Source organism: Ovis canadensis, chromosome 1 (assembly GCF_042477335.2).
Source record: "Ovis canadensis isolate MfBH-ARS-UI-01 breed Bighorn chromosome 1, ARS-UI_OviCan_v2, whole genome shotgun sequence".
Taxonomy (NCBI): Eukaryota; Metazoa; Chordata; class Mammalia; order Artiodactyla; family Bovidae; genus Ovis; species Ovis canadensis.
Window position 1 is genome coordinate 5813519 of NC_091245.1, and position 14591 is coordinate 5828109.

Here is a 14591-nt window from a genome sequence, read left to right on the forward strand (position 1 = left end):
CGCTGGAACCAATTATGAGCCGTCCAAAGCTGCCCTAATCAGGGTGCAGAGGACAGACGGCTGGCCAGAGGACCCCGCTTCCCTGTGTCGCCCGCATGTCTGGGTGACACCGTGCAAGGTGGTTTCAGGTTTTTTTTTGGGAGAAGGATCTGCCAGGGTCTACTTCCCCATGGTCCTGAGTATGTGTGTGTGTGTGTGTGTAAGGATCTGCCAGGTTCTACTTCCCCACGGTCCTGAGCCTGTGTGTGTGTGTGTGTTTGAAGGATCTGCTGTGTTCTACTCCCCCATGCTCCTGAGTGTGTGTGTGTGTGTGTGCGTGCATGCGTGCGTGCTGGGGGAGGAACAGCACATTTCTAATTATATGCCACTGTCAGAATGAATCTTCTGAACAAGACAGAATGGACGGAGCTTCTCGGGAAAACAGCTGGGCCCCTTTTCAAAGAATTAGACTGGATATATTGCACTTGGCTTTTCCTCAGATGGAGATAAAAATTTATTAAAATATTTCTTTTTAGTATTACCTTAGGGCCACATTAGCAAGCCCTCCAGCTGTTTGCGCTAGCGAGCACCGCTCCTGAGGAGACAGCAAGATGGGGTGGGTGGGGGGCATATCTCTCCTGGTCTTGGGGAGGCAGGGACCAGGCCAGGCATCATTTCTCACATTGTAGGTGGAATTCCACGTGGACATTCCAGGGCAAACTTTTTAGTGTTTCTTTCTGTTTGAAGAAACTGCAGGAGGTAGTGGAGGAGGTGGGGGTCTGGGTTTTCACGACGCAATTATGTTGAGTTGTTTCTGAGTATCTGAGGCTCTCCCTCTGTTCTACCAGGACCACTGCCTTCAGACTGGTCTCCTCGCCTGTCTCTGTTTCTTCCTATGATGCTGCTGGCTGCCTCTGGTCCTCCCGGGAACAGGGAGGACAGCCATGAACACTTAAATAGCCCCAACAGCCCACCCTCTGCCCACCCCCAGTGACAGTGAAACCTGCTCAGTCATGTCCGACTCTTTGCGACCCCATGGACTATACAGTCCATGGAATTCTCCAGGCCAGAATACTGGAGTGGGTAGCCGTTCCCTTCTCCAGGGGAATCTTCCCAAAATAGGGATTGAACCCAGGTGTCCTGCCTTGCAGGTGGATTCTTTACCAGCTGAGCCACCAGGGAAGCCCACCCACCCCCAGAATCGCTCTAAAAGCACTGCCCCTGACTCACGAGGCCTTTGCTCCATCATGGCCTTGTCCTTCCCCATTGTACCCACGGCTCCACCTCCCAGGGCCCCCTTTTGCCTTCCCGTCTTTGCCTAAGCCTCCACCACACGCTCCCCACACCCCTAGGCCTGGAGAACCACTCCATGGTTCCAAGCCCAGCTCAGAAGACATTTCTCCTGAACTTCCCTGAGACCACAGACCCCTCCCGTCTCTGAATGCCACGTCCTGGCATCTTTGGCTGGCTCTGAACACACACACCCATCACTGCAGACCTAAGGTCATCACCTGGCGACCACTTCTGTTCCATGAGGAGGCACTCGATGAATATTTGCTGAGTTTAATTAAAACTACAACTCCCTGGGAGAATGACCAAAGGCACAGTCAATTCTCAGACATGTTTTATCTTCTTAAGAGTTGGACAGAATTTAGAAAGTCCAAAGTTATGTTGGGCAAGACCACATAAGCATACCATCCTCACCATAGGAAGTTCACGACAACGACCCCACCTGTGAGAAAGGAAGACGCAAATTTCTGTAAACTGTAAAGATACAATATATATAATCCTGCACAGAAGGGAAAGTCATGCACTCAGGAACTTAATTACAACCCTCAAGACAGAGTAACAAAATACTCTTACACACAGTCTTCACTTATGAAGATGAAACTATTACAAAATATTTCCCAGTTAAACACGTACTCTGCATCTCTGTTTCTAATCATTCTAAACAGTTTCTAGTTATGACAGATGGGAAAACAAACTCTTCTAATTCATGGTATTAAAAAGTATGCTCCTTTTACATACAAACAGTGATGTATGAAACTAATCTTTTCCCAGCTTACTTCAGTGTTTTCTGCATTCACACATTAAGCTCAATCCAATTTTCGATCACTTTTCTTTTTCAGATTTAACTACCCTCTAGGGAAACTACATGTATGAAAAAATACATATTAAAACATGAACTAATCTTTGAAGAATGGCCCTAGTAAATGAGCCAGTAATTTCCATATTAGCGTCACATCAAAATTTAAAATCTGTAGAAGTGTATCATGTCTTCAGTTTGTAGGACCGTTGCTCACATGGCATATTACACGACGTAACTTCTGTAAGAGCTCGTAGCGCCGAGCTGAGAGGTTTTAAGCAGAGAGACGCCATGCACCTTTCAGTCCCCCACCCCCTGTCCACAGAGCATCTAATGCGGAGAGTAGAGTTAATGACACCGGCTTCATTCTCGAAAGTGAACCGAAGGGGGCACCCCAAATTCATTTTTCAGTGCTGATGAAGCCCACCAACCTGCCACACCATTACTGCTTATTGACAGAAACCGACTTCTTACTCCTCGCGTGGGGCCCACCCATAGACGGACACCCAGGTTTCCTTGTCTGATCACTGGCAAAACACATCAGCGCTGGCGCTGGGAGACCCAGCCTCCCCCTCCACCGTGCACACACCTGAGGCGTGAAGGCTGCGCCCACCCACCACGCCTCTGCTTCAGACGCCACAACGTGCCTACTCAGAACAGCCTCAGAGATGGGATGGTCCACCCTGCCTCCGTGAAAGAGGCTTTCTCAGAAGACGCGCCATTTTATCACCTCTTAGGTACATTAAATATGCATGTGTACTCAAAAACGGCTTATAATTGCTGTAAATGAAAAATGAGAGACAGAATGGGCTCAAAATAAATGCGTTTTTTACACTGGGTAACAATTAACACTAATGAGCAGCCACCACACATTACGTACGCCGAACTTGGTTGATTAAATGTGTTAGGAATACAGTTTAGAAAATAAAATATGTTTGGTTACTATCAACTCACTTAGTGGGAGGTCAGAGGGGAGTGGAGCCAATGGAATAGATGCTTATCAAAGACATAAGAATAACAAAATCAAAAGAATCCCAAATTCCGTAATTAGTGTTAACAGCACAGCTTATGCCTATTAGAAATGTATTAATTAAAGGGATACATTCATCAGGTTAGAAGCTTAATACGTCTCTAAGAGAGGGAGAGGAATCCCCAAAGTGTAAAAACAAACATGAAAAATTAAGGAGTTTGAATTATCCACGTCTGTGGAAGACCAATCTTAAACACAGACATTTTGGCTGGGTTATCAGCCTTCCCACGGGTGCCCGGGGCAGTTCTCACGGTGGCTGTCGCGAAGGTCACTCCCGGTTTTGTTGAGCAGAAGGCCGCATGAGCACCCGCCTCCCCGCACCCCTACCTTGTGGAGTCCAGCGAGGGCTTCGTCCGCCCCTGGGTGCTCTCCTCCCAGACGCTGTTGGCCAGCTCGTTCCCGATGGACGACATCACCTTGATGAGCTCAATAGGCCAGTCGTCGAGGTCCAGAGACCGGACTCGAGAGAGGTGGGTGCCGAGGTTCCGGTGGATCCCTGAGCACTCGATACACATGAGGGCTCCCAAGTTCAGACTGGCCCAGTTGGGATCTGCGGGCGGAGGAAGGGGATGCCAGATGCAACTGGACCGCAATCACTCACTCCCAAGGCCCTTGGATCTCAAGAGCGAAACGGCTAGCCAGACTTCCCACTCCAGCAGTCCCTCCTCCGAGTCAGGGCCTTAAACATGCTCCCTTGGACACCACTTGGAACTGTCTTAGGCGTCTCAGAAGGTCTGACGTGATGGCAGCAACTTTCAAACATCTAAGGCTTTGGCCAAGGCCTCAGAATTTCCCACACAATAAACAACTGAAAGCATGGGTTTGGAGAGAAAAAAACGCACGTTTGGGTACTTCTGCAGACTTCCCCGGTGGCTCAGACAGCAAAGAATCTGCCTACAAGGCAGAAGACCCAGGTTCGGCCCCTGGGTTGGGAAGATCCCCTGGAGAAGGGAATGGCAACCTGCTCCAATATTCTTGTCTGGGAAATCCCATGGACAGAGGAGCTTCGTGGGCTATAGTCCAGGGGGCGCAGAGAGTTAGTCATGACTAAATGACTACCACACACAGTGGGCAAACCCCTTGAGCAAGCAGACACACAGGGAAATGGAATGAGGCATGGCTTGGTGTCTCTTGTGGATGGCTGCTGACGCAGGGAAAGAGAAGGAAAGAGAGGGACAGCTGGTCATTCCCAAAGCTACAGTGTCCCCGGTAATCTCTTGCACCCGGGGCACATCAACGTTCTTAGTGGCATGGTGGGTGTGCTCACAAACTTCAAAGATGAAAGAGAGGCTCACCATGATGAGAACGTCTGACTCTCAGTGATCTTATTGAGGGGCAACCAACCAAGCAGTTCCCATTTCTCCATCCTTCACTGCTGGCAAGTTGGTTAGGTTCCTGCTCAGCACCGTCAACCCTGACTCACAGAACAAATCAGAACAGGCTTTGGGCTGCAACACGGCACCATGAACATCACATGAGTCCACGGAACAGCCCTGGGGTGCCTGGTGTGGAACCGGCGGGACTGGTCAGGAGACTGAGGACTCAGGCCCAGGGCTGGCCTCATGCTAGAATCACCAGCTGAGGACCCAGGCCCAGGGCCAGCCTCGTGCTGGAATCACCAGCTGATTCCCAAAGATGGGGTTGACCTTGACGGAAAATGGCTTTCACCACTGACAGAAGCAAATGAGGCTTAAATCATCCAGGAATAATCAATACCTTACTCCAGGTAGACTTGAAGAGTCACCAAAAAAAAAAAAAAAAAAAACCCAGGTAACTGACATCATATTTATCTGGAATCATTCTATAAACAGCAAATGACTGGGAGGGACTTTATGTTAATTCAACAGAAATCAGCCAGCTATTTATTTAATATTCAACATAGCAAGGCAGGAAGGGGGTGGGGACCACGTGGTGGTGGGGTTGGGGGGGGACACAAGAGAAGAGGGGTCTGTGACTTCAGGGATGGTCTTGGTGGGGGAAAAGAAGCAAATGCCCGCAAAAATAACAATAATGATAACACATAAAAAACCAACGGCTTTGCCACTGTGTCATTGCTCATGTCCCTGACCTCAGTCCCTCAGCCTTCCCCTTGTCGTCTGAGAAAACAAAGCAGGCTGACCTAAGAGCTTAGATTAAATCCTGCTCCGTGACCAGCTCTTTGGTGACCTGGGATGTCTAACTCGACTCTTCGGACTGTTCCTGTCCCTTTGGGAGTGGGACCCACTATAGCACCAACTATTACAGCCACAAGAATTAAGAGACAGTGCCTGGCAGGATTGCCTGAGAGAGAACGTGTTTAAGAAGTGGAAGCTTAGGATCGCTTTTCTCTCTACACTTGTCAAATGTGGCCTCACTCTAAACCAACTGGCCCCGGAGCCTCCCCTGAACCAGTCTCTCCTTCCCACCCCCCGTCCCCAGCCTGGGCACTCGCCCGCCTGGCCCACTCCCAGAAAACTATCTCGCCCTTCAATTGGCCACACACCGTGAAGCCCGTGAGCCATGGAATATTCCCTTTAAAGGGGTCTTCCAGATGGTGGTGGAAACCGTCACGGACATGTCTCCTAATGGAGGTTCTGAGAGTAATCAGAGTTTGTGCTTTTAAAGACCTCTGACAAAAACACACTTCGTGTGATGACTTCTCTCTAACTTCATGGCATGACGCCGCTTGAAAGTAAAAGTTAAAAATTCAAACAAAAGAAGACGCTTTAGAAAAGTCCCTCCAGGAACGTGCAGAAGAGACCTCTTCTGTCTCCTGGAGGCCACAGACTTGGCCTCACCGTCCTGCTCTTAGCTGCCCCGCCGGCTGGGGTGGGCTCTCTCCCAGGCAGGTTCTCCCCTTCTCTTTGATGTGTGACAGTCCCGAGTTCTTCCTGTAAAGTCACCCAGATCCTACCTGAGCAGCAGCTGCCCTCTCCCTGAACAAACAAGAGCCGCTCAGCCGTGCGTCCTGCCGTGGCCTTGGCTCCCAGCGACTCCCTCCCCGCCTGCTGCAGCCCGGCCCACCTTCTGCACCAAGTCTGCAGAGCGTGTCCCCTGGATGCTGGACACGGCGCAGCATGTGGGCAGCTGACCGAACCCCAGCACCCGTGGTGTGATTGCAGCCCATGGGGTTGCCAAGAGGCATAAGCAGGCCTCGTGAGAAGCCAGAATGGAAATGAATATGAAGAAGCATACGTACAGAGACAACTGAGTCACTTTGCTTTATGGCAGAAATTCACACAACACTGTAAATCAACTACAATTCATCTAACTAAAAAAAAGAGAGAGACAGAAATACTTAGGGTGCCATCAGAGAGGCTTCTGTGCGAAGGGCACTGTGTTAAAGTCCAAACAAAAGCATGTCAAGGCCTTCCGTGCCATTAATTCATGCAATACACCTTCCATAGCAGATGACAGACGAGCGTCTGCGGGGGCTGCGTCCGCCCAGCCCGCCTCCCTCTGTCCAGGGCGAAGCCCCCCGCCCTTGCGCATACTCACTCTGGGTCTCGCAGTCCACGCAGTGGGAGTTCCCACGGATGTTCCGTATCGACTGCAAGGCCATGGCCTCACTCTGGCTGGTCAGCCGGGACTGGGCACAGAGGGAGACGTATAAACGGAAGACGTGAGACCCCTGACGTAAGTGTACATGACTGCTAAATAACACCCGGGAATCAGCGGTGGATCGTGAGCAAACAAAACACGAGGTCAGGTTCCAAAACGGGTCTCCTCTCTAGATGTCTTTGGGCTTCCCAGGTGGTGCTAGTGGGAAAGAACCTGCTCGCCAACGCAGGAGATGCAAGAGATGTGGGATTTCGGTCCCTGGGTCGGGAAGATCCCCTGGAGGAGGAAGTGGCAACCCACTGCAGGATTCCTGCCTGGGAGATCCACGGACAGAGGAGCCTGGTGGGCTACAGTCCACGGGGCTGCAAAGAGTCGGGCACAATGGAGCAGCTGAGCCCAGCACACTAGATGTCTCTGGGGTGGAGCCCAGCTGATGAAAAGCCCATCAGGAGCATGTGGTGAGACGCCACGGATGAGAGACTGGGTGCCCAAGACACGCCTGGTGGTTCCTCGTCAGGAGACCACGCCCCCTTCACACTCTGCGCCTCGGGGACTCACTTCCCATTTCCGGTTTGGCCAGTTGTCACAGCAGCAAGGCCACCGTGCAGTGGGGGAAGGGGGTGGGGGGGGAGGGGACTGTGCGGGTGGCTGGGGGCACTTAGGCTTCAACACAAACCCTTCATCATCTTTTCTGAGAAAGTCACAAAGTACAGAGGGGAAAAGAACAACATAAAATGATAAACTATCATCGTTAGGTTTTATTAATATTTTGATATCTATTCTTCTAGGCTTTTTTTTTGAAAAAAGCACATGTATAGAAACAGAAGTGCTTTAAAAAAAAAAGCCAGCACAGTATATGTTACTTTGGAATCTGTCTAATGCCATAGCATCATCTCTCAATGGCATCACGTAACCTCTGGCATCATTTTAATTCATTTATTTATGGATGTGATGAATATCCAGAAGTTTTACTTTTTACATTTTAGAATTTGATTTCGGAAGGTAGCTATTACCTATGTTACTGATTTTCAGTCTTTTGGCACCAAGACTTCTTAGAGAAAGTGTCATAATAACTCTGGCATCATTTTAAATGACTGCGTAATATTCCACTTATGATGGCTTCTTTATGAAGCTTTCTTTGATGGGAATTTAGGCTGTTCCCAGCTTTCCTCTACTATCAAGAGTGCTGTGAGGCACATGTTTCCTCCTAAAACTTTACACAAATTCATGATCATTTACTAAAGATGAATTTTTCAAAATAGAGGTGGCCGGTAAAAGGATGTACCTTTTAAGGATTTTAAGGCTTGTGATGGATACATTTAATACAATGGTTAAAGCCAAATAAGTTCCAGAGGACACCTGGAATAAGCTTGATGTTTGTGTAAAAATTATTCATAAATTGAAGCATCGTTATGTCAAATTGTTTGCGGTTAAATAACTGATAGCTGACCACTTAATCACAAACTACAATTTAATAATTGCTACCATCAGAGCAGCATAAAACATCATTCTGTATTATGGGAATAAATGTAAATAAATATAAAGGGAATAAAACCCTTTGCTTAGATGCCCAAATATTCAAAGTGTGTTGAAGAGTTTCTGTTGGCGTGTGTGTGTGTGTGTGTGTGTATGAGTGTGTGACTGCCTCTGTCTACCTTTATAATCTCTTGGATTGCCACCAACTGATTATCCCCGGGCAGCTAGCATACCTCACAGCCCATTCTTTTCCCCTCCAGCTGTTCCTTGTGGATATTACTTCCATGCTGTACACCTGCACACCTGGTCAGCAAATGCCCAAGGTGAACGGGTACAAGTCTGCCTTTGTGCCCAGCAAGTCCTCCTAGGAGCAGTGCCCGACTGAGAGGGCACACGTCCAGGGAGAGGGAAAGGGCAGCATCTGAAGGCTGGTGTCTACATCAGGCCCAAAGGTGATGCTGGCCGTGTCCACAGAGCAGGGAGCTGGGAGGAGACTGGCAAGGCTGTGAAACAGAAGAGGCCAACGCTGTCCTCCACCTTCCTGAGTCTGATCACCGGGCATGGATTCAGAGTCCGACTTGATATACTGTGATTTTATGCAAAATTTGGAGATGTGTCTTGTCTGTTCAGCCAATTCCTGTTCTGAAACCGGATTCCTGAGCTTTGTGGGTGACACGTGCCTTTGGTCCCCCCATCAACAGGAGACCCGGAAGCATCCTGAGTTTGCTTCAGAAGCCACATCTGCGGCCATGACTTGAATAAAGCCAAGGTGCTCAGAAGTGAAAGGCCCCGGCTCTCCCCACTGTGGGTATAAAGCTTCTTTTAAAAAGAGAGGCAAATTACATTATAATAATAATGACTGTGGTCTGGTTTACCCTGGTTAAAGAGGGTAATAAAAATAGATACTCCATCTTTCTGAAAGAGAGACTCCCTTCTTAATGACAAAGCTGACCATAAATCATTGGCAGAAATTTCTTTAAATGGTTACAAATGAAATTGCAGGTTGAGAGGCCATGCTCTTTCTCCTGGTTTCTAGTTGTTCACAGTCTAAAAAAATAAAAATGCTCTCTAAGATGTTAGTGTCCCAGAGAAGGGGTTTAAAATATCCAAGTACAAAAATAATGATTTTTGAAGGAATACTCTGATTGGAAAAAGGAAACAAGAAAAATGACCTTTGTATAAGGATTACTATGGGGCAGTAATCCAGAAAATGCAGGTTAAAATCTATTTCTCCTGGCTAAACAAACGCAGAAGAATTAACTCTAATTGAATAAAGATACATACCAGGCTTTATCAACGGAATTTAGAAAACGGATATTTTATCTTCCCTGAACTCACTGCACACTCATATACATGCATGCACTTTTCATCGAAGATAGTACCAAGGGACAGTTTCCTAACTTGACATGGATTTGAACTGGGGTGGGGGGGGGGGTGCGGGTGGCGTTTGTGAGAATGGAACAAGGCTTCTTTTTAAACCAGCACTTCTTTTCCTGAGGGTATTCTGCCTAAAAACAACAAAAACGGATGTGGACACATAAGCCACGAGGATCCAAAAGATTCTATCCTCTGCAATCAAAGGTCGCTACTTTACATTTGGGATGACTTTGAGAGAGAAAAAGATTTAGAACAGGGTGCTCTGCCCTGCGCTTGAGCCAAGACACGAATATGTGATACAGGACACGCATCGACACAGTGCTGCATTATCTCTTTGATCATTTCCCTTTCTGCTTGGAAAGTGTGAAGATTTCGGGCCCACCTCAGCCTCACAGGATGCACCCCGGCCCCCGCCCCCGTCTGTTTCCCTTTCAGGATCAGTGGCTCCTGGTTTCTAGGGGCGGGGTGGGGGCCTGGGGGAGGCTGCTCCGGGCCTTACCTTGTTCTTGCTGCTCTCGCAAGACTGCAAGCTGGCGAGGATTTGGCTCTCAATGGCCTGGACCCACGCGTCTCGTTCCTCATATGTGGTGGCTTCAAAGTGCCATGTCTGGCCAGTGAGGGACACAATGATAAACTCAAAGTTTTCCTCTTGCTCTGAAACAGAGAAGAGTGGTGGGGATGAAGAGTTTAGCTTTCATGAGACCGAGGCCCCTCCGCCAAGTCCCCGGTCATGAAAGGGCCTTCGGGTTCAATCGCACCTGCATGGGGCCGCGGGCACACACAGGACCGGCCGCCCCGCCGCGGAGATCTGAACCCGCACACCTCCACACACTCCGGATTTGGTTCCTAAAGCCAGCATGGCTTAGCTGGGTTTCAATCAATGCTCAGGGGAGGAGGAAAAAGGAAAACCAGCGTGTGATGTCAGCGCCTCTGCGCTGGGCACAGATGAAGCGACTCGGGGATATTGTATTGTAACTGGTGTTCTTGATATCATAAGTCGGTGCCGGGCTCTGAAATTGACAGCGGGCTGAAAATCAAGTGAACCCTGCTCGTCTCAGGGTGCAATTTAATTTCTTTATAAGCACCTGGCCCCGATCCACAGATACCACCAGAGCAAAGAGGGAGGCCTCGAGGGCGCCTGTCATTTTAGGGCAGAAGACTAGTTTCGGTGGGGAGACTCAGGCTGAAGAGCGAGCACAATACCAGGTGATCTGAAGGGGCACCTCGTGGACCAGGAAGAGGGGCCTCGATGTTCAAATTCCTGCCCCACCACCTGGCACGCGGGAGTCTGGACGAGTTCTCTACATTTCCTCACCCTCACAATGGGGGCGACCCACCTTCTTCAGCACATTTTCCACCAGCTAAATGATGTGCACAACTCAGGCCCAGAAGGGTCTGGGCCACGGGATGCCCCCCACGGCGCTGGTGCACGTCTCTGCCCTCATCTACCCTCCTGCCTCGGACACAAAGCAAAAGGCAGAGGAGGCGCCGTGTGCAGCCCGCACAGCCAGCTGCAGGGAACCGTGCAGACGCCTGCACGTGGGCTTCCAGGCACCACGTCTCAGACAAGCAGTAGCGTCCCATTGCTGGCTGCTGGACGGCGTAGTGCCACCATCTCCCGGGCAGGCGGTCATTATCCATAATGCAAACGACCCAGCACCCACCTGGCGGGCTGCTGCTCCAGTCTGTTGCCTCTGACACCCACACATGGCCATTCTTTCTGCTCACACCTGACGAACCTCCGTCTACCACACGCCTGGCTCCTTCAGCCTGTGTCCTCATGGCCTCTGACCTCTGACCTCCGACGGATCCCTACTGTCTGGGCTGGCCCCGCCCCTTCTCAGGGCCCCACCCCTTCTCAAGGCCCTGACTCACTGGAAGCCCATCAGCCTCTGACACGAGGATGCTCCCTCAGCCTCCGAAGTACCTGCAGGCCTCTCTCCACCTCCCCTTTCGTCTCAGAAGAGGCAGCTCTTACTGTGACTGAGAGACCCTCTCACCCGACCTCACTGATCCTAGGCAGGTGGGGACCAAACGCTCGTGTCTGTGTCGGCTACACCATACCTGGGGCTGGGGGAACCGCTTCCCTAGACAAACACCAATTGCCATGGAAACAGAGCCGTGCCGCCTTTTCACGGAGTCTTTATGTATTCTGATGGCAACCCTATCATGTTCTACTCAGCATCAGCATTGCTGCTCTTTCAGAGTTTAACCTGCTGGTGGGGGAGGCCTCAGTCCGTGGATCCTGCTCTGAACAGCTGGTGAAGGTGGCTTAGGGCCTCCCCCAGTCATGTTTCTCGGACAAGAGGACCCACGACCCCCATCAGCTTCTCACACGTCTGTGACCCTCCCTCCCGGCAACTGTTCAGAGATCCTGTGACGAGGGTGCTTTGTGGTGGTGTGGAAAAGCGCTGGCACAAAAGGAGCAGGTTGCAGGCCCGCCCCCCAAAAGGGGCCAAATTGGGCATCACGTGGAGCAGACCCAGGACAGCTCAGTGAAGGGGCTGAACAAGAGGGTCCATGAAGCGGGAGGGGAAGGGCGGCTGGGATGCAACCGGACATCCGGAGCTGGGAGAACTCTCTTCCAAGAGCCAGAGTGGAATCAAGATATTTTCATATAAAAACGGAAAGAGTCGATGACTGAGCGCCCTTCCTGAAAGGAGCTGTAGAATTCTGAAGATTCTACAAAGGTTTGAGCCAGACGGGTTGGTGAGCACATGCACAGATGCATATGTAGATACATCTAAACAAAAATTATACCAAATGCTAATTCTCTTATCATGTCTAATTTGGGGAAAGTACCAAATTCTAGAGAAATTAAAGTGGAGATGGGGACCCAGGAGTGAAAATGCCCTAAGATTTTGCACTGTTACCCAGGAGAGTTAAGGACTAACTTTAGACCTTGGTAAATTAGATACACATGAGAAAATCCCAGGGTTCACCTCTATGAGAAAAGAAGTAGTATGTATGACTCCCTAACAAAGAAGATGGAAATTTAAAATATTAAAATCTTTTATCAAACTAGGAATAGAAGGGAATCCTCTTTCCGTGGACAAAGAGTAGCTATGCAAACCCAAAGAACATTATTCTTAAGGATGAAATGTTGGAAGTAATCATCTCACATCAGTTAAAGGAAACCCCAAGGAATCTACAAATGACGAGAAATAATACTCACAGTTAGTAAAAATGGGCAAGATAGAGGACCAATATAATGAAACATTCATTGCATTTCTGTATACAAGGATCTAACAGAAATCGCATTTAGAGGTACCTGTTTATAAATTCATTTCTTTTCACCTGTGAGGGGAGGGAAGGAGAGATGCAAAGAAATGTGAATGAGCCAAACAGTTCCCTAAAAGTCACACTATGGAGGGTGACTTGGGACCTGTCGTCAGTGTCACTGGTGGGAAAGAGAGGCTCTCACACCGCATTTAAGGGGATGAATTAACTCAAGAGCATGAGTGGCCAGAGAGGTTTCACTCGTCTCTGGAAGATGAAACCCTGGGTGGTCCACTAGTGATAATGTAACACCAGAAAGGCTCAAAAGAGCAAACAGAAGCAGGGCGTCCCATGGCCCGAGCCTGGTTGACAGCAGCTCATGAGAAAAGGCTGGGACTGGAAAGGTGAGCCGCAGGAACATGCCTGGATGATCCTGGAAAGCAAAGCCACGTTTCACATCATAATTGAGAACCCACTGTGCAAACACCCCAACTTGATTCATCTGACACAGTGTCCTTTTGAGAGGGGGCATCCAGTGGGGTGACTGTCAAGCCAGAAAGTCACACAGTTAATTATATGAACCATGAACACAGGAATCAGAACCCACAGTCCCAATACTTGGGTGACTGAGATAGCCTCAGCCATAAGCGGCAGTGGCCGTGACCGTCCATGAGCGCATTGTGTCTCTAGGGTATGAAGCGTTTTCTCGGGCCCTGAGCTCTCAGCCACAGGCAGGTATGAGTCGGGACTTGGGGTCAAGGCGTTTCACTCCAGAGTAGCTCACTAGGCAGTGAAACACTGACCAGATGTTCTTATGTGAATTTTTTCTTGTTTTAACCGAATGGCTTGGCCTCGTCCTGCAGAGGCAAGGGGACGTGCCTTTAAGTCTTGTCCATGGGGGATAAAGACGCCTTGGGTGGTGCCTGTGTTACTGGGATGGCCTCTCCCCAGTGGGCCATGCTCAGGGGCTCCTTGCTGAGCTGTGGATGTGGACATCTGGGCGACCTGGAGGACGGGGTCCAACGCAGCATGGAGAAGACAGGGAGGAGGACGGGATGGACCACCCCTGTGCCATCTCAGTGCAGCAGCAGCCCAGCCTTCTTTTGGATTTCAGGCCCTGGTGAAGATGTCTTTATACAGAGCCGGTCAGCTAAGCGACCTCACTTCCTGAGGAAGGGGTTAAATCTGTGCACGGAGTTTAGTTTCAATCACTCTATGCCAGCGGCATCCATAGACCTGAAGCTTATGCTGATGGCTTCGTGTTTCCCTGGATACTGCTGGTATGTGGCTGTTTTTCTTTTTGAGGGAGGTTAATATGTTGAAAGTTGCTCAGTCGTGTCTAACTCTTCACGATCCCGTGGACTGCAGCCTGCCAGGCTCCTCTGTCCATGGAATTCTCCAGGCCAGAGTACTGGAGTGGGTAGCCAATTCCTTCTCCAGGGGATCTTCCCGACCCAGGGATTGAACCGGGGTCTCCTGCCTTGCAGGTGGATTCTTTACCAGCTGAGCCGCCACAGAAGCCCAGTATGCTGACTCCCCTGATGGGGTGGGGGGTAAAGAATCCACCGGCCAATGCAGGACGTGTGGGTTCAATCCCTGGGTCGGGAAGGTGCCCCGGAGAAAGAAATGGCAACAACCCACTCCGGTATTCTTGCCTGGGAAATCCCATGGACAGAGGAGCCTGGCGGGCTGCAGTCCATGAGGTCGAAGTGGGTCGGACACAACTTAGCGACTAAACAACAATAATGTGTTAACACTTACAGATACAGTTAGAGTTTTCAGAACTGAATTATATCTGCATTATGACTTTCCTTTGCCTCCCAAGATTTAAAAAAAAGTAAGAAAAAGGATTATAGAACAGTTACATTTTAAATCATGCTACAT

The 14591-nt window shown here is 49.6% G+C and overlaps 1 protein-coding gene across 6 annotated transcripts in view; it reads right to left on the reverse strand.

Moving 5' to 3' along the window:
- AGAP1 (ArfGAP with GTPase domain, ankyrin repeat and PH domain 1) overlaps window positions 1–14591 on the reverse strand; it is a 573926-nt gene that overhangs the window by 55939 nt on the left and 503396 nt on the right. For all 6 annotated transcript variants that reach the window (XM_069584757.1, XM_069584767.1, XM_069584775.1 and 3 more), the window contains 3 exons: window positions 9988–10142; window positions 6573–6663; window positions 3423–3645 (listed from right to left, as the gene is read on the reverse strand). In XM_069584757.1, coding sequence (XP_069440858.1) covers window positions 3423–3645; window positions 6573–6663; window positions 9988–10142 — 469 coding nt within the window. The remainder of the gene's footprint in view (window positions 1–3422; window positions 3646–6572; window positions 6664–9987; window positions 10143–14591) is intronic.